General features: G+C 55.2%; 1 protein-coding gene across 31 annotated transcripts in view; it reads right to left on the bottom strand.

The window, feature by feature from the left end:
- ARHGEF10L (Rho guanine nucleotide exchange factor 10 like) overlaps positions 1-18667 on the bottom strand; it is a 247907-nt gene that overhangs the window by 150616 nt on the left and 78624 nt on the right. For all 31 annotated transcript variants that reach the window (XM_075906164.1, XM_075906178.1, XM_075906145.1 and 28 more), the window contains exons 5-6: positions 6827-6909; positions 5558-5641 (exon numbers count right to left, since the gene is read on the bottom strand). In XM_075906164.1, the coding sequence (XP_075762279.1) occupies positions 5558-5641; positions 6827-6909 (167 nt within the window). The remainder of the gene's footprint in view (positions 1-5557; positions 5642-6826; positions 6910-18667) is intronic.

The following is an 18667-nucleotide window of genomic DNA, read 5'->3' as shown; positions in this document are numbered from 1 at the left end:
TTTGCAAGCCTGCCCGCGAAGATGCTCTTTCCTCTCTTGGTTAGGTGGATCCCATCTCTTCCTAACAGTCTGTGTGTCCGGAATAGAGTCCCATGGTCAAAGAAACCGGAGCCCTCTCTCCAACACCACCTGCGCAACCACGCATTTACTTCCTCAATTTGATAATCCTTAATTGGACCTTTTCCTTCAACAGGGAGGATGGACAAGAACACCACTTGCACTTCAAATTCCTTGATCTTTCTCCCCAGCGCTACATAATCTGCTGTGACCCGCTCAGGGTCATTCTTGGCCGTATCGTTGGTTCCTACGTGGAGAAGCAGAAAGGGGTAGCGATCCGAAGGCTGGATCACTTTTGGAAGACTCTCGGTCACATCCTGAATGCGAGCTTCCGGTAAGCAGCACACTTCTCAAGATGCCAGGACTGGACGGCAGATGGATGACTCAGTCCCTCTTAGAAGGGAGTCCCCGATCACCACCACCCATCATCTTCTTTTGCGGGATGGGGGTTCCACGACCACCACCCTAGGATTACGCATCCCATGCCTTCCTGTAGATGGTGTTCCCTTCTGATTTCTACCCTGAGAGGTCCCTACCAAAGTATTCTCCACTGCAGTGCCTGTGGAGAGAGTCTGACAGCGGCTCCTTACCCCTACAGGAAAGGGGGATACCTGAATTGGCCGCCTTCTTCTTCTAGAGATTACATGCTGCCAGTTTTCTTCCTTGTCCTGTACTGCCGTCACTGGCTCTTCAGCCTGCTGTGCCTGCAGGATTGAACGCTGCCTTCTATCGAGGAAGACTTCATCCTCTCTGATGGAACGTAGGGTCGATACTCGGGCCTCAAGTCCTCTAATTTTTTCTTCCAAAATGGAGATCTGCTTGTACTTAGTGCAGATGAAATCCCTTCTTTCTTCCGGGAAGATGACAAACATGGCACATGCTGTGCAGGTAACAACTGCAGACCTATCACCATCCATACCTGCCTTCCTTCTGAGAGATTCCTCAGCTGTTATTAAATACCTCCTTGAAGGGCAGGAGTTCAGTGAAAAGATTTTAAAGCAGTGGTTCCCAATCTTTTTGATACTGGGGACCAGTAAACCCATTCACAAGCTTTTGGAGGACCGGTAACATTTATTTGCATATTTGCACATTCATTAAGCAAATGATGAATATGCAAATAAATTGTTTCTGGTCCTCCCAAAGCCCCCAGTGCTAACAGGAGCAAGCCCGGTTGACTGCCCTGAGCAGTTTCCTGACCCCAACCCCAAGGTATCTACTTCACCCCCGTTTGGGACCGGTAAGGTTAGAAAGTCCCTCTCAGGCCTGCCAGGTGACTCAGCTCGTATGGGCTCTGGAGGTCGGGTGAGTAACCCCATGTCCTCTCCCCCAGTCACGCCTGAGGCGTGTTGCTGACCCTACCTATCTGGCAGGTTGTTCTGCCCCCCCCTCCTGGCCCCAATCCCGGTCGCGTTATTGGCCAGCACCAGCTCCCCTGGCTGCGTCCAGTGCCGGGCGTTCTGCATTGGTGCGCATGGCGCTCGGCCTTCTCCCTGGGTCCTAGCGCCTGCCAGATCTAGCCCCGCCTCCCGGGAGCATGCCCAGCAGAGACGCCACAGCAGGTGGGCTCTCTCCCTAGAATTGTGTGCGAACATTTTTCTGAGGACTGGTATTTTTTTTTTCTAAGGACTGGTACTGGGCCATGGACCACAATTTGGGAAACACTGTTTTAAAGAATGGTGAATGTATCTCACCCCCTTCCCACTCTCCTTCCTAACTCCCTCTCAAAACTCCCTGTTAGCAGTCCCTGTTCACAAGCTCCCTGGTTGCTGACTCACTCCTTTATAAAGCCCTGGACTGCCTGATAGCCCCTCCCCCGATTAAGGCTCAACCAATGAGCAGAGGCTTCTAGATTTCAAACCCTGATTAGAAGCTCACAGCTTTTACCTGCCAGCCACAGCACACACTCCATGGGGGGGAGGGAAAGGGAGAGGGGAAAAACCCAAACAGCCAAACACAAGTTCAGCACACAGCAAGAAAGCCCCAAACACAAACACACACTACAGACAGCCACTTCCCTCAAGGGTCCTGTATTAGCTTCCTCCTTCGCCTGGAGAACTCCGTTAGCAATCCCTGATCCTGGCCTCTCCTCTGGCCTCCAAGCCACCCCAAGTCCAGAAGCAAGCTCCCCAGAGACCAGGGTCCACAACTCAACCCAGGTGATCGACACGCCCACAGCACACTTTTTAAGACCCATGGATCCTACACAGGCCTCTCTCCACATGGGGTGTGTCTCCTCCAATGCACAATCCCCCAACACAAACCATGGGGCTGAAGCCAGCCAGTCTCTGTGCTCCTGAATGAACTCGTACCACTCAATTATGATAAAAGACAAAAACACCCTATGACCCACAGGCAAGCACTGTTCACAAAACGATCACTCCGCATCCGACTTGCCTTGCCCTCAAAGGAAACCGCTACAACACCTTCAAAAGAGCAGCCTTGGAGTTAAAATCCATCAACTTTGCTAGACACTAAAAATCAGGGACCAAATACAGAACCCGGATTTTAGGGCTTATTACAACAATCTGTTCCCTCCCCCTGTGACTGGAGAGGTGTTAACTGGTCACTTCACCTTGAAACATGTAAAAACAAGGAGTCCTCTGGCAACTTTGAGACTAAGGGTATGTCTACACTACCCCGCTAGTTCGAACTAGCGGGGTAATGTATGCATACCGAACGTGCAAATGAAGCCCGGGATTTGAATTTCCCGGGCTTTATTTGCATAAGCCGGCCGGCGCCATTTTTAAATGCCAGCTTGTTCGAACCCCGTGCCGCATGTACGGGCTAGATAGTTCGATCTAGCTAGCCATTCCGAACTATCTGTACGCCTCGTGGAACAGATAGTTCGGAATGGCTAGCTAGTTCGAACTATCTAGCCCGTGCCGCGTGTAGCCGTGCGGCACGGGGTTCGAACAAGCCGGCATTTAAAAATGGTGCCGGCCGGCTTATGCAAATAAAGCCCGGGAAATTCAAATCCCGGGCTTCATTTGCACGTTCGGTATGCATACATTACCCCGCTAGTTCGAACTAGCGGGGTAGTGTAGACATACCCTAACAGATTTATTAGGGCAGAAGCTTTAGTGGGTAAAACCCCACTTCATCAGATGAGTTGGAGTGGAAATTGCAGTGGCAGGGGCATATATAAGAACAGCACAAGTAGTTAGTTGTCAAGTGAAGGACCGGTGTTAATAAGGCTAATCAAGTCCGGATGGATGTGTCTCATTAGCAGCATTTGATGTGAAAATGTGAAAATCAGGAGAGGGGAAATTGCCTTTGTAGCGCGTTAACCAGTTCAGATCCTTAGTCAATTCTAAATTGATAGTACTGAATTTGCAAACGAACTCCAGGCCGGTTGACTCCCTTTGGGTATGTCTACACTACCCTCCTAATTTGAACTAGGAGGGTAATGTAGGCATACTGCACTTGCAAATGAAGCCCGGGATTTGAATTTCCCGGGCTTCATTTGCATGAAGCCGGCCGGCGCCATTTTTAAATGCCGGCAGTTCGAACCCCGTGCCGCGCGGCTACACGCAGCACGGAGTAGCTAGTTCGGATTAGGCTTCCTAATCCAAACTAGCTGTACTCCTCATTCCATGAGGATACCCTCTGTCATCCGGGTTTGAAGTTCTTTTGTAGAAGGATGGCTACTTTCAAATCCACTACTGAGTGTCCAGGGAGGTTAGTGTGTTCCCCACAGGTTTGTGTGTGTTGCCTTTCCTGATGTCTGATTTGTGTCCATTTATCCTTTGGTGCAGAGACTGGCCAGTTTGGCCCATATCCACGGCAGAGGAGCACTTGATGGCATAGATGATGTTAGCGGATGTGCAGAAGCATGAGCCCCGATGGTGCAGCTTATGTGGTTGGTTCCTGTGATGGTGTTGCACGTATAGATGTGTGGACAGAGGTAGCGGCGGGGTTTGTTGCAGGGGGAGGTTCCTGGGTGTTTGTGGCGTGTGGCTGCTGGTGAGTCTTTGCTTCATGCTGGGGGGCTGCCTGTAGGTGACAGCTGGCCTGTCTCCCAAGGCCTGTGAGAGTGAGGGATCGTTTTCCAGGAGAGGTTGTAGATTGTGAATGATGTGCCGGAGGGGTTTTAGTTCACCCCCCCTTGTAATTCACTGTAACACTCGAAGGCTTCCCAGGCCTGCAGGAGAGCTCTGCCTAAGCATGTCTCTCCCATCAAGAGAAGCTAAAAGATATAACCCACCTACCGTGTCTCCCTACTCAGCTGGGACCAACACGGCCATACCCCCATAGCAAATGGCGAGGGAGCAGGGAAGCAGTCCAAAGGCCCAGCTACGCGGCAGACGGTGCCACGGCATCACTGTATGTAGCCGCTCAAAGCCGACGGGGGAAAACTGTCCTGTCAGCTTCACTGCTCCAGCCAGAACCGTCCCATGCTAGGATGATTCAGGGCGGCCGCCCCAGGCCACCTCAACCATCCTATGGACAGGAGGCCCCCCGAGGAGGGGCTTGGCGTGGGGCGGCAGCAGGGGTCCCCCCCACCATGGCAGCAGGAAGTAGAGCGTCCCAGCCCTAGGAGGCGCTGCAAAGCAGTGAGGCGCAGCAGGCTGGAGTGGAGCAGGGTGCCGGCTCGCTCTGGTTCCCACCGCCGCGCTGAGTGCATGGCGGGGGGTAGGCCCCTGCTGCCGTCCTGCCCCAGGTCCCATAATCTTCCGGCTCGCGTGGCAAGAGGGAGTGGGCAAAAGAGTGGAGAAGGGGTGGGGCGGGGTTTGGGGAAGGAGGGGACCAGGCTTGCGGCAGAGAGGTTGTCCTGGGTCTCACATGTAGGGCACTGGGGTGGGGGCGTTGCCCCAGGCCCCCCCAAGGGACGGCCCTGACCCCAGCCCCATGCGTGGCAGTAGCGAGCTGGCAAAGGAAGCTCTCATGCCGACGCAGGGCTGTCCATACCAGTGCTTATGTTGCCGTAACTTACAGTGGTCCCCAACCTTTTGGGGCTGCTGGGCGCCGGGGGCAGGGCCGCACATACACCGCGCACCCGGGGCGGGGACCGCACATGCGCCCGGGGCTCAAGAACGGCTCGGGCTGGCCCTGGTCACTAGGCGGGCGCACAGAAATGCCCCGGCAGGCACCATGGCACCCACGGGCACCACGTTGGGGACCCCTGACTTACATGCATCAGGAGGGTGGTTTATTCACACCCCTAGGCACTGTAAGTTCTGCCGACCTCAGCTGTAGCGTAGATCTGGTTTAAGGAGGCAGGACTCCTGGCTTCTATTCCCAGCTCTGCCACAGAATCAGCAAGTCATGCCACCACGGTTGCCTCAGTATCCCCATTTGTAAAATGGAGTTCACACCTCCGTTCCTCCCACCACTCAGGTAAGGGCTCCACGCTGCTTGGATGGAAGGGGCTACGAGAGAAAGGAAAGAGCTGGCGGAGGCAGGGGAGGGAGTAAATAAGAAAGAGGGGCGAGGACAGCGTATGGGAGAGGAGGAAGTGAAAGACACGTGTGCTCATGGCAGAATTCTGGTGGGTCCATACCGAACTGATCTGAGTTCAGGTTTTCACATGGGACGTCATCATAGATCACATCTTCCTCCAGGTCTGGGAATTGAAACCGCTCGCCTGGAATGAAAAGCAACACAGGGCAAGCTGTGGAGAGGAACCTGACACCAGGAGAGAACCATGATCTTCAGCTACACCTGGCTTTGACGGTGTAATGGCAGCATAGGCCAGCGGGCAGGGCACTGAGTCAGGACATCTGGGCCCTATGCTGGTCTCAGCCAGTGACCTAGTAGCCAAGTCACTTCTCCTCTGGGACTGCTCCTCCTCCTTTGTCTACTTAGACTGTCAACTCTTTGGACAGGAACGGTCTCTCCCTGGGGATCTGCACAGAAACATCCCAGCTACGTCTAGACTGGCATGATTTTCCAAAAATGCTTTTAACAGAAAAGTTTTCTGTTAAAAGCATTTTCGGAAAAATCGCGTCTAGATTCGGAAAAATCGCGTCTAGTGGCCAATCTAGACGCGCTTTTCCGCAAAAAAGCCCCAATCGCCATTTTCGCGATCGGGGCTTTTTTGCAGAAAACAGCACTATGCTGTCTACATTGGCCCTTTTGCACAAAAGTCTTTCGGAAAAAGACTTTTGCCCGAACGGGAGCAGCACAGTATTTCTGGAAAAGCACTGATGATTTTACAGGAGATCGTCAGTGCTTTTCCAGAAATTCAAGCGGCCAGTGTAGAAAGCTGGTAAGTTTTTCCACAAAATCAAATGATTTTGCGGAAAAACTTGCCAGTCTAGACACAGCCCCCGAGTGCTACCGGGCTGCAATTCACAGCAGGTCTTGCCTGGAGCACCCGACAGTTCAGAGCCAACCTCCAATGTGCTGCTCTTGGTGCCTTTTCTGCCACAATGGCCAATGCCAGAACCCAGCCCCTCCCTCTGAGGCATCGCTAGGGAGAGCTCAAACCAGGGGCCTGAGTTCTCTGGCTGGACTTCCTAAGTCCTTTGGCTCTGGGGCTTAGCCCCGAGGAGAGAGAATTGAGGCCAGCTGTGAGAGCCACATCTGGGCCGGGCACTGATCCTCAGGCAAAGCCGGGATCAGGCCCTTCTCTAATTTCAGCCCATTAGCTGGTCATCCCCCTCTGTGGGGCCTGGTAACGGAAGTGTAACGTGTTGTCCCGCCGATGGGCTCGGACACGCCCCGCCTGGCCAGAGAGCCGTTCTAGTGATACCTGCCTCGGGCACAGGAGACGGGACGCGAGTCTGAAGGAACCCAAAGTCATTTCGATGCATCTCCAGACCCCTACCTCGTCGGATGCTCTTCCTCTTCCAGCTGCCAGTCCGAGTCCCGGGGACCACCACGTCCCCATTGCTGACTGCCGGCAGGAACCTAGGGCGGGAAGAGCACGCTGAGTGGAGCAGTGGGGCAGGCAGGCAGCTCGCAGCAAAAGCAGCAGCCACACCCCAATCGCTGGGCGACAGACCTGCCTGCAGACTGGGATCCTCCCATCGCCGACCTAGATGGAGCGTGACCGGCACGGGCAACCCATGCTCAGACACGCTGTCCCCCTCTAGTGGCTGACCCGTGGCTAGCGAGTCTCCTATGGCGTCCAGCTCCGCGTCACCCTGCAAGTCCCGTGACAGGCGCGCGAGTTTTGTGCTCTGAAGGGGCAACTCCCTACGCAGAGCTGGTACCACGTGCAGCCACGTACACCCCCAGGCTCACAGACTGACCCTGAGCACCCCACCATCCAGTCACACTGCAGTTCTCCATCACACTGGCGCCCAGCATGCCCCCCCAACACTGCCAACGTGCGTCACCCGCCCCTTCGCCCCCCGGTCCCAGCACAACCCCCCGACACTGCCAACGTGCGTCACCCGCCCCTTCGCCCCCCGGTCCCAGCACAACCCCCCGACACTGCCAACGTGCGTCACCCGCCCCTTCGCCCCCCGGTCCCAGCACAACCCCCCGACACTGCCAACGTGCCTCACCCGCCCCGTCGCCCACCGGTCCCAGCACAACCCCCCGACACTGCCAACGTGCCTCACCCACCCCGTCGCCCCCCGGTCCCAGCACAACCCCCCGACACTGCCAACGTGCATCACCCACCCCGTCGCCCACTGGTCCCAGCACAACCCCCCGACACTGCCAACGTGCCTCACCCACCCCGTCGCCCACCGGTCCTAGCATGACCCCCCGACACTGCGAATGCACCTCACCCACCCCTTCGCTAACTGATTCCACCATGCCCCCCCAACACTGACACTGCGCCTCACTCACCCCTTCACCCCCCAGTCCCACCATGCCCCCCCGACACAGGCCAATCAGGGCGTGGGTGGGGGGGAGTGCGTGAATTCTCCCAGCACATAAAATTAACCACCAGCTGCTGCTTAGTTGGCGGTTGACTCTAGGCGTGGTGCTGCCTGGCAGGGTGGGGGCAGGGAGCAAGAGACTTCACCTGCTCCCCCTTCCCAGGCCCTGACTGACCTGGGGGCAGCAGAGAGGAGCATGGGAAGTCTCCCCCCACCGCCAGGGGTACAAGTACCTAGAGAGAACCGCCAGCTGTTCAGAACAGCTGGAAGGTTCTTGGGGGGGGAGGGGGCAAAGACTTTGTGCGCTTCCCCCACCTCCAGACCAATCAGGGTTGGTGGGTGGGGAAGCAGGAAGTGTCCTGGGCCCGCCCCTTCTGCCTGAGGCCCCGCCCCTCCGGGGCAGCCTGGGGCCACTTAAAAAATTTCTGAAGTGGCCCCCTGGTCAAGAATTCTTGCCCATGCCTGCCCTACGCCCATCTCCCCCGGAAGCAGGCAGCAGCGCCTCCTTCACCAGACATGCCAGAGCATCATCCCGCATGGAAGCGGTTACCAATGTTTAATACTCAGGGTTAGAAGGGAGACTTCCCTCCCGTGACAGATCTCTGGGAAAGGTGGCGAGGAAGAGGACACGAGAGCAGTGAGATCAAAGCGTTTCCCAGACATCAGCTGACTGTGTCCTAGCGACCCCGCCTTCATCTCTCCAGGGGACGGGCTCTGCCTCCCCCAGCCCTGAAGAAACATGAACTGGGCAGATCTGGCCACAAACTCAGACCTGAGGAGCAGGCGTGTCAAGTCTCCAGACACAAACATCTTTCTCCTTGTGTCCTTTCCCCCGCGGTAAGATCCGAGAGGCTATAAAGCAGCGTCCAGGGCCAGTAGACGGTACGCTGAGTTAACACACCCGGCCTCGCCCCGGCTCTGCAGGGAAGCAGCAATCCGGGTTCAAATCCCCATCGTGGAACTGGTGAGATGAACAAAATCCACAGCCGCCCCCTAACCTGCCGCCACGTCGCAGAACCTGGCTCAGCACAGCGCTCGGGGGAAGCTGAGTGAGCAGGAGGCATCCAAACCTAAGCTGGAGGCAGGGCTAGTATGGACCAGCCCCACCCAGCCTGGACTCATCTCTCAGCTGCAGGGCAGGAGGGCGACAGGCGGACAGAGCCGCTGTCAGGCTGAGAGGTCAGGCTGGGGCCTGGTTTCCCCTCCACATCTGTAGAGATTTGTGCACGTCTGCAGGGGCGGCCCGTCCATACAGGCGAACTAGGCGGTCGCCAAGTTAATTGGGGCGCCAAATGGTGGTGCAATATCATTGAGGGGTCTGGGGGGGGGGCGCCGATTGCATGGCTCGTCTAGGGCGCCAGTTGCTGGCAGCTAGTCTAGGGCCGCCCCTGCACGTCTGTCCGCATGAGAGTCCCTTTGTTCAAGAACGGCCTCCTAAATTCCAGCAGGAGCTGGGGCCACCAAATTCGGCAGGCAGCTCCGTCTTCTCCTAACGGAAAGCAAGGTCAGGTCTGGTAGAGCCCGGAACACAGGCAGTGCTGGGAATGAGGCTGTTTTCCACAGCCCGGAAAGGGAGGGGCACGGGGGGGAGGCGCGATACTGAGCGTGGTCCCTGGAGCCAGGGAGCGTGCAAGGGAGAGCGATACGCTGAGACGCCACTGGGGGCAGCCGCACCACGACGGGACGGGCCTGCAGGACTGGGGAGCTGCCAGCACAAAGTAACCCTTCCCCCCGCCCTCGGCTGCATTGCTGGAGGTGGGGAGAAAAGGTCCCTGGCAGGGGAGGGGAGCAAGAGAACGTCCCTCCATCTGGGTGAGCAGGGGGGCTGAAGAGGCCCCGTTAGGCTTGAGGAGCTGGGGGGAGGAAAAAGAAGACCCCTGGCAGGCCGGAGACCTTGGGGGTGGGGGTGGGACCCCCTTGCCCTCATCCCCCAACTCTCACTGTAAGGAACCCCAAGCTGTGTCTGACCCAGGTGAGAAGCACCTCACACCATCCCCTGCTTTACTCTCCAGCTGGGGTCTTTGCTCAGCTTCCCTGCCAAGAGTAGAGCAACCCATCTCCCTCTGGACAGTTGCTCCTGTCTCCTTGGATTTCCCACGGATCCTTTGTAATGGCTCATTCAGGCTCAGCCCGCTGAGTCACCTCTCCTAGAGAGCAGCCTTACACCTCCCCTCCACACCCCAGGTTGCCATACAAAATGTAGGGGAAACTGAGGCATACGTCTCACACACACCCCATGAAAACACTACAGGAAATTCCCCCTTCATCACAGAAGCCACTCAACTCCCCCCGCCAATGGCCGGAGCCAAACCTGGGATGGCGTCTCCCCGCCGAGCAGGCCAGGCCTCCAGTCGGGGTCTGTCTCCCTGCCCCGACTTTCCCCTCCGCTGGCAAAACAGGCTTCAGTTCTCCCCAGCAGGCCTCCCCCCGAACCCGAACACCCAAGGAGCAAGCCCCGGCCCAGCAGCAGCTGCCATTACACCTGCCTGGGGGGTCAGCCCGGGAGGGGCAGAGCATGTGCTCCCCCAGCAGCCTCTGCTGCCTCCAGCCCCTCTCCCGGCAGGCAGCCCGGGAGGCAGCACCTGTCTCCTCACGTACCTGAGGGAAGGAGTAAGGACGCTGCCCGCGACACGCACCAGTGCAGAAATCAGGCCCTTCTCCCAGGGCGCGGCAGGAGACGCATCACCTCGGCTCCCAGCTCAATCCACCGCCGGCATCCCGAGATCTTTCCCGTCCGCCACGCGCCCACCCTGCTCCACACCCCAGTGCGCACCGGGCTGGGGCCTGCGCTGGCTCGCTGCTCACTGGGCAAGAACGCCAGGCAGCCGGCTGACCAGCACGGCTCTTCCCCCCTCCACCCTCACTGCATCACTCCCTGCTGCATCAGCTGCTGGATCCAGGAGCAACGTCAGGCTGATACCGAGAGCCGCTGCCCGCCTCCCCACCCTCCTCCGCTCCCGGCTGCCTTCTAGCTGGGCTGAGAAGCCCCCGCACTGGCAGCAGGAGCGAGAGGAACCAATTAACTGGATCAGAAGCCCCGTGTGGCCGTCAAGAGCTGCCGAGACACCGATAGCTGGGCAGGAAACAGCGACAGACTCCGGGAGCCTGACATAGGAGGAAGCAGCCTCCTGCAGCTAGTTAGGGTTAAAACTGATTTTAAAAGAGACAGGGGCTCTGAAGACCTGGCTCCAACTCCCTGCCCTGCCACTGCATGGCTGGGGGGGCCTTGGGTGCGTCCCTGCACCTACATGCCTCCATTCCCCTCTCCAGGCTTTGTCTGTGTTGGATAGTTGAACTGCAAGCTCTTCAGTGCAGCAATTGTCTCTTGTTGTGCGTCTGCGCGGCACTCAGCACAACAGGGCAGTGATCTCAGATGGGCCGCTAGATGCTACCATAACAACAATAATTGTAAAGTGTTTAACAACGGCTTTCTAAGCCTTTAGTCCTGCAGGAGCCCAGAGACATCAATTACTACCTGATGAAGTCCCTTCACTCACTACTGAAATGCAGCCACCTCTGGGCTGTAGCACAGAGCCACAATTTAGAACAAGGGGTGAAGAATAACTTCTCTAGCCGAACCTGTGGGGTTAATTTAGAGAAGTAGGAGGTATCCAAATGCCCCAGCTTTCCCGCTCCAAATACTTTTTTATTAGGGCAAAAGCTTTTCTGAGTTGCCATCAGAGGCATAAAGTGAAAGAAAAAGAAACAGATGGGAGTCTCTGTACTCCTACAATCTGTTTCATGAGGTGAGTTGCGGCTCAGGAAAGCTTAAGCCATAATTAGTGTTAGTTTTTACGGTGCCAACAGACTCCTTGCTGTTTTTGTTGAAACCAACTAATGCAGCTAATCAACACAACACAGGAGCGAGGGGGGTCACCAAATGAAATTAATAGGCATTAGGTTTAAAACAAACAAAAGGAAGTATTTTGTCACACAGTCAACCTGTGGAACTCCTTGCCAGAGGATGTAGTGAAGGCCAAGACTATCAGAGTGTTTGAAAAGAACTAGATCAATGCATGTAAGATAGATACATCAATGGCTATTAGCCAGGATGGTGTCCCTAGCCTCTGTTTCCCAGAAGCTGGGAAGAGGCGACAGGAGAGGGATCACTTGATGATTCCCTGTTCTGTTCACTCCTTCTGGGGCACCTGGCATTGGCCACTGTCAGAAGACAGTCAGAAGACAGCTAGATGGACTTTTGGTCTGACCCAGTCTGGTGGCTCTTATGTTCTTAACCGGTGAGGAGGCAAACACTGGAGCCAAGCTGGCCTCCAACACCGGCGATCAGTTCAGATTCTGCACAAAAACCCAACAGCCTTCCCTGATCTCCTTCCCAGCTGCATGACCAGATGGGCAGGCAGGTCACCATCTCGCCGTCCCCACGCTCTGGCTGCTGGGGCGCGGCCCTGCACCAGCAACCAGCCCCAAGCCATCCGGCGATGGAACGTCCCATCCCTGGGCCACTCTAAGCTTTAGACACAGTGAAGGCTTCTGTGTCTCCTGCAGTATCGAGCCAGACACACCTGTGTGCACAGGGCCATCGCCATGCCCAACTAACGCCACTCACACGCCACTTGCGGGCTTCACCGAATGCCCAGCACCGCCCCCATGTACGTACGACTCAGGCCGTTCTCTGAGAGCAGGCCACGCAGCGATCCCCACACACGGAGCTTGCGGTAGCCTCAGAACAGCAGCGCGTGTCCGCAGCCTGCATCCAATGCAGACATGTGAGAGCACACCGGCCCAGACACCCTGCAGCTGGGGATTTCAGAATCTCTGGGCAGGTTACCCAGACACCAAATTAGGCAACATTGTTTGGGATCCCAGCTATCTCCTCCCAATACTTTTGGGTGCCCTGCTGGGCAGAGGAGAAAGACCTTCGCGCTGCCTCTATGAAATGTTTCACAGCGCATCCGTCAGAGCAGCTCCGCTGCTTTGCAGAAACAAAGCACAGGCCCCTGGGAGGTGTCAGGTTGGGAAGTTGTACTATCGAGAACATAAGAACGGCATTCTGGGTCAGACCAACAGTCCATCTACCCCAGCATCCTGTCTCCTGACAGCGGCCAATACCAGACACCCCAGAGGGAGGGATCACAACAGGCAATCCTCACGTGTTCCCTCTCCTGTCACCCATTTCCAGACAAACAGAGGCTAGGGACACCATTCCTATCCATCCTGGCTAATAGCCATTGATGGACGTAACCTCCATGAATCTAGCTAGCTCTTTTTTGAACCCTGTTAAAGTTCTAGCCTTCACTGCATCCTCTGGCAAGGAGTTCCACAGGTTGAGTGAAGAAAAAACTTCCTTTTGTTTGTTTTAAACCTGCTGCCTATTAATTTCATTTGGTGATCCCTAGTTCTTCTACTGTGGGAATAAGTACGGTTCAATCAGCACTTCCCGCAAATCCTAGGCACGCCAGCGCAATCTGCAAAACTACCCCATGCCGGACGACCGTCTTGGTTATGACAATCTTGCGGCCCCACTGGGATGAAAGAGGGCCACTCATGCAGCCCACTCGCTAGCATCAGTTGCCCACGGCTGCTCTAGAGGCTCCCACACGACAGCTCCCATGTGGCACTGTGGCAGGATTTCCCAATCCAAGTGTTTTGGGTTTCAGCCAAAATAGTTCAGCACATTTTTTGATCAAAACTAAAAACATTTCCCATATGATCTGGTAACAAAACGGGCAGAGGGGAGCTTGAGATAACTCCGCATGCACACAGCAACTGGTTCTCGTTAGGGATGTAATAGTGTAGTCGACTAACCGATTAACCGACAAGCAAAAGCTGACTGGTTAATGCTACAGACTACATGCATTTCTCCCCTGCACTGGCCAGTACATTTTTTAGCAGGCTGGCCAGCTTCCCAGCTCAGTTCTGGTTTGCGCTGGATCCAGGACCTACCCCCGTTGCAGTTCTGCATTTAAAGGGTATTAGGAGCCAGGTGGGCAGGCAGCCAGGCTCAGTTCTGGCTTGCACTGGGTCTGGGAGCTCAGCCCTGCCCCACAGACAGGGGTTGCTGCCACCCCGAGCTGCTGCCTCTATATCAGCAAGGGGAGCTGGAATTCCACGCTGCTGCCTCTGATACAGAGGCAGCAGCTTGGAGTGGCAGGCGGTTCCTCAGGAGTGGGGCTGGAAGGCCCCACCCCCAGGGACTATAGACTAGTCGACTAAACAATAAGAATTCATGAGGTTAATCGACTCTTCAATTAACCGAGATTTAACATCCCTAGTTCCCGCCTGAATAGAGTTATTCTAAACAAGAGAAAACACAGAGCTCTCCACAAGGGAGAGCACAGAGTACTTGCCTCTCTCTTTTCTGCAACAGTCTGCATGTGAACTGAACTCCGGCTCTGTCCACGCTGGAGAGCTTACAGCAGCACAGCTGTGTGGATGGGAAGCTCTCCCGCTGACGTAGTGCTGTGCACACCGCCACATATGCCAGCAAAACCCATGCACGAGGCCAGGTGTTTTTTCACACCCGAGTGACACAAATGTTGCCCACATACGCGGTACTGTCGACATGGCCTCAGACTCTGAGCTACGTGGGGCAGGCTATTCTGTGCCCTTAAGCATCAAGCATGAGAGGATCCTGTTTGGCTGGGTTGGTGTCTAGGCACTACAACAATAAACATGATTAATAATAAGTGCAGCTTCCACCAATGAGAGATGTTGAATGGTCAACCCAGAAGCATGGAGCTCACTGGTACACTTACTGGCTGACCGGTCCTTGCCAGTGAACTCCGGCAGCAGCCAGCCAGGCCAGGCCGGAGCAGCCCCAGCTACGGAAAGGCAAGTGGGCCAAATGGTGAGACCACACAGCCATGGCCACAGAGGGGCCAGGAGGCTGGTTCTGCGCTAAAATAGTTAACTGGTTAACCATTATAACATCCCTACTGCCAACAGACCAGCGGATTCCTAGAAGGTGCAAGAAGCAGAAAAGAAAATCAGTGACACAGCTAAGCCACAGCCTAATGATCTCTTAGCAACTGGAACAAAATACCAAGGCTGCAGCCATATTCGGTGTATCCCCCTTACTAAATTAGGCTGCACTCTCCCCCAGACCAGCAAGCTAACTCTTTGGGGCCTCTTTATGGAGTTAAGCCATTGACAGTTTGCACTGAACAGAACCTTTTGCCCAAGGATCTCAAAGCACTTAAAGAAAAGGTCAGAACGATCCCCATTGTACAGAGGGGAAACTGAGGCACAGAAGTGATGCAGCGAGCCAGGAGTAGGACTTGGGCTTCCCTGACACACAGCGCCCATGCTCTCAACCACTGTGAGCCAGTAAACACAGCCCTACACAAGAAAATACCTAAGTATGGAGGGAAAAATCCCTCCTCGGCTCCTCCAGGCCTAAGGGCATATCAGTGCCGTAGGACAAGACTGAGCGGATCCCAGGTGCAGGCTGCCCGGATGGAGGTCGAGAATTGCAAGTGACCCTTTGAACCCACTTCAGTCCTGAAATTTTTGCTGTCTCATGCACGATGCCTTCCGGTGCAAATTGGTGCTTTTTTTGTGAGAAAAAAAAAAAAGTGCCGGTACTCCAGGGGAAAAGTTGTTAAGCAAAAAAAAGAAAAAACAAGCTGGGAGGATGGGGCCAACACTGCCCTTTTAAGACACGTGGCCCCTTTAAGACATCCGGCTCTGCCGACTGTTGGACAGTACACTCCGTTCCTTCCAGGTAAGCTCTGGCTAGAGGTGCCAGTACTGTGTACCGGGCAGTACTGCCACAAAAAAAGCACTGGGCGCAATTAACCCCCACCTCCTTCGGGTGGGTGGGGCTGGAAAACTGTAGTGTAGACACTCGGGGGAAGGTCCTGCAGCGTAAGCCAGCTCACCCGGGCCGGCCTAGGTGTTTAACTGCAGTGTAGACAGACCCTTAGGCTAAGGGGTTAATCCATTCTTGGTTTAACACACACAGGTGCCCTTTTCCCCCTTCAGTCCAGCTGACCACATTTAGACACGTCCCCGCATGCATGAAAGCGACATTCCGCTCCTGCTTTACCAACCCAGGCCCGACTGCTCCATCAGGGATGAGGGAATCCAGCCTAAACTGTGGCAAAACCTGTGACAGGGGAGCCTAAAATCTTCAGCCGACTGTCCCAGCTGCAAATGCTGCTCTGAGAGGGTCAGAGAGTGAAAACGAAGCCCAGAGGCCATCAGATAGCAGTGTGACCCAGCCACCAGGGGAGTAAGGACCAGACATGGAAGGTCAAATGGACAGAGAAAGCAACAGGCACTTTCTTACAGGGCTCCACAATCCACTCTGGGGCGGGTGTAAGAGAAGCGCCCAGTGGAGATCTGCCTAGCACCGCACCCCTCGGTCCAGCCACAGGGAAACAGTCGCGCCCCCCAAATGACATTTTCGCGATCGAGGCTTTTTTGCGGAAAACAAACCTGAGCTGTCTACACTGGCCCTTTTGCACAAAAGTTTTGTGCAAAAGGACTTTTGCCTGAACGGGAGCAGCATAGTATTTCCGCAAGAAGCACTGATTTCTTACAGTAGGAAGTCAGTGCTTTTGCGGAAATTCAAGCGGCCAGTGTAGACAGCTGGCAAGTTTTTCCGGAAAAGCGGCTGATTTTCTGGAAAAACTGGCCAGTCTAGACACAGCCCCAGTGTGGTGGGGGAGCTGGGCAGAGGTTTCAATGCATGCATTACTGCCCACCAGCGTGTCATGGCTTGGGTTCACGCAGCAGCATGAACTGGGTTCAAAAGCCTTGACAACGCCAGCGCAAGGGGATGGCGGCTGAAGGTCACAAAACTGAGGCTGCAGCAGACCCAGCCTAGCAGGCAGGCGCTAGCGGGAGGGGACGAGCACACTAGAGCCCACATTTCTAAACACTGCTTAAAGGCCACGCTTAGATTTAGCAAGCAAGCGTCAAGCTGAACCTAAAACCAGCAGGAAGGGATCCCAGGAAGCCTGCATTGCAATTGGAAAGTGTAACCAGCAAACACTGAAGCATAGTGCAAGTTGCCCTGGGGAGGGGTGGGCAGGGGGGTAGGTGAGCTAAGAGACATGGGAACTGAATTGGGGGGCATCGTTTTGATGGCTGTTTGCAGCTAGCGGGTATGTGATCAGAATGGAGCAGCCTGTTGTGTTAGATTTGCTGGTTTATTATTGTTCCAACAGTGGCGCATCTTAGCCAGGATGAAAGCAGCAAGGACAATTCAATGGGCCCTTATCAGCACCAACAGATGCACAGGTGAACCGGAAAAGGAAACTGACCATGGAGTTTTCCCGGTGTGGTGGGCCAAGCAGCCTCCGCACTGGGCTAAGATTCAGTAGTGCTGCTTTCAAAACCCGTTCTGCCACACGACTCCCTGGGCACGTAACTTAACCTGGCCACAGAACGGGGCTCCTGGCCTTTCCGGTCGCTCGGCTCTGTCTGGTTCCACTAGAAACTCTTGGGAGCCGAAAACGTCCCTTGCTATGCACGCAGTCCTGTGGGCCCCAGGCCTCTAGCGGGTATGAAAATGCCAGCAATGAATATGGAGCATGTGCCCAAGCCACCCCACGTACAAGAGCGCTAACCGGGCAGTAGAAACGGAGACAAGCGAAGGAGACTGAACACAACTCAGCGGCCACCCCTCCGGCGCTCTTTGCAGCACAGCCGGAGAGAACATTCAGCCCTCCCAACGTTTGCCAGGGGTCATCTGAGAGGAGGTTAAAGGCCAAGGGAGCTCCCAGGAGAGGGTTAGAAGCTGGAAGCAGGAGGAGTGGACACTTTGTGTGACTGGGGGGCAGAAAGCCCTGAAATAGCGACCAGAAGGCTCTCGCTGAGGGCGGCAAAGGGCCAAGCACAAGTGCTAGCAGAGAGCAAACCGGGATCTGCTTCATAAACTTGATTCAGGAAACACCCACCCAGAGAGCAACCTGCCTCCCTTACCTGGCCAGGAACCTACTACGCAAGCACCTTTTGGTGAAGCTACTGGAGCAATCCATACAGACCCCAGGGCAAACCCCACTAAGGCTGCCTAGCCAGCCTGCCTGCCCTTGTTCCAGGCTGGGACACAAGCCTGGGCCCCACAGAGCTCACACACATCCAGCTCCTCTGGCTGCCTCCCAGCTCACCTGAATTATCACCTTGGCTGTGGGAGGGGCCCAGCCTGTGAAACAAGCCAGCTATTAGCAGCTGGGGAGGAGTTAACCCTCCAGGTGCTGCATTAGGGGAACAAGTCTAAAGAAGCGACGAGGAGTCCTGTGGCACCTTATAGACTAACTGAAGTGTAGGAGCATAAGCTTTCGTGGGCAAAGACCCACTTCGTCAGATGCATCATAGGTTGCATCAGATGCATCAAAGACCCACTTCGTCAGATGCAAAGTCTAAAGAGCCTTTCTAGCTCAAGGCCACGCTGGTACTGAATCAGTGAGGAAACATCAGTGCTCTGGGGCAGTGTTCCCCGATTTTATTTGGCCCCGGAACCCTTTTAAACTCGAAAGAATTTTGCGGAACCCCTAATAACTGTCTTATCGATGCAGCTGAAAAAGCAGACCACAGGTAAGTAAGGATAATAATCAATAAATGCTAAACAAGGTCATGAGATGTAGATTAATGGATCATCGTCCATTTAGATTGGTCACGGTTACATTTCTAAATACAAGACATCACGCAACTATACGGCCTGCACACTCCCATACAAGCAACTGGTGTGACAGCTGTGACGTAGTGGGGGTACCTGGCTGGTTTCTACGCTGCTGGCTCTGGGGTAACCCCCACTGGCTGCAGTTGGTACCGTGGCCCAGAAGGACAGGCCATGAGTCATTATGCAAAGAAGGTCTCAACCTGTCTGACCAGTCACCCCCCATGGAGAGGAACAAAGGAAGGTGGAA

Source organism: Pelodiscus sinensis, chromosome 23, assembly GCF_049634645.1.
Source record: "Pelodiscus sinensis isolate JC-2024 chromosome 23, ASM4963464v1, whole genome shotgun sequence".
Taxonomy (NCBI): Eukaryota; Metazoa; Chordata; order Testudines; family Trionychidae; genus Pelodiscus; species Pelodiscus sinensis.
The sequence above is the reverse complement of the archived record's forward strand: the minus strand, read 5'-3'. Positions and strand labels throughout refer to the sequence as shown.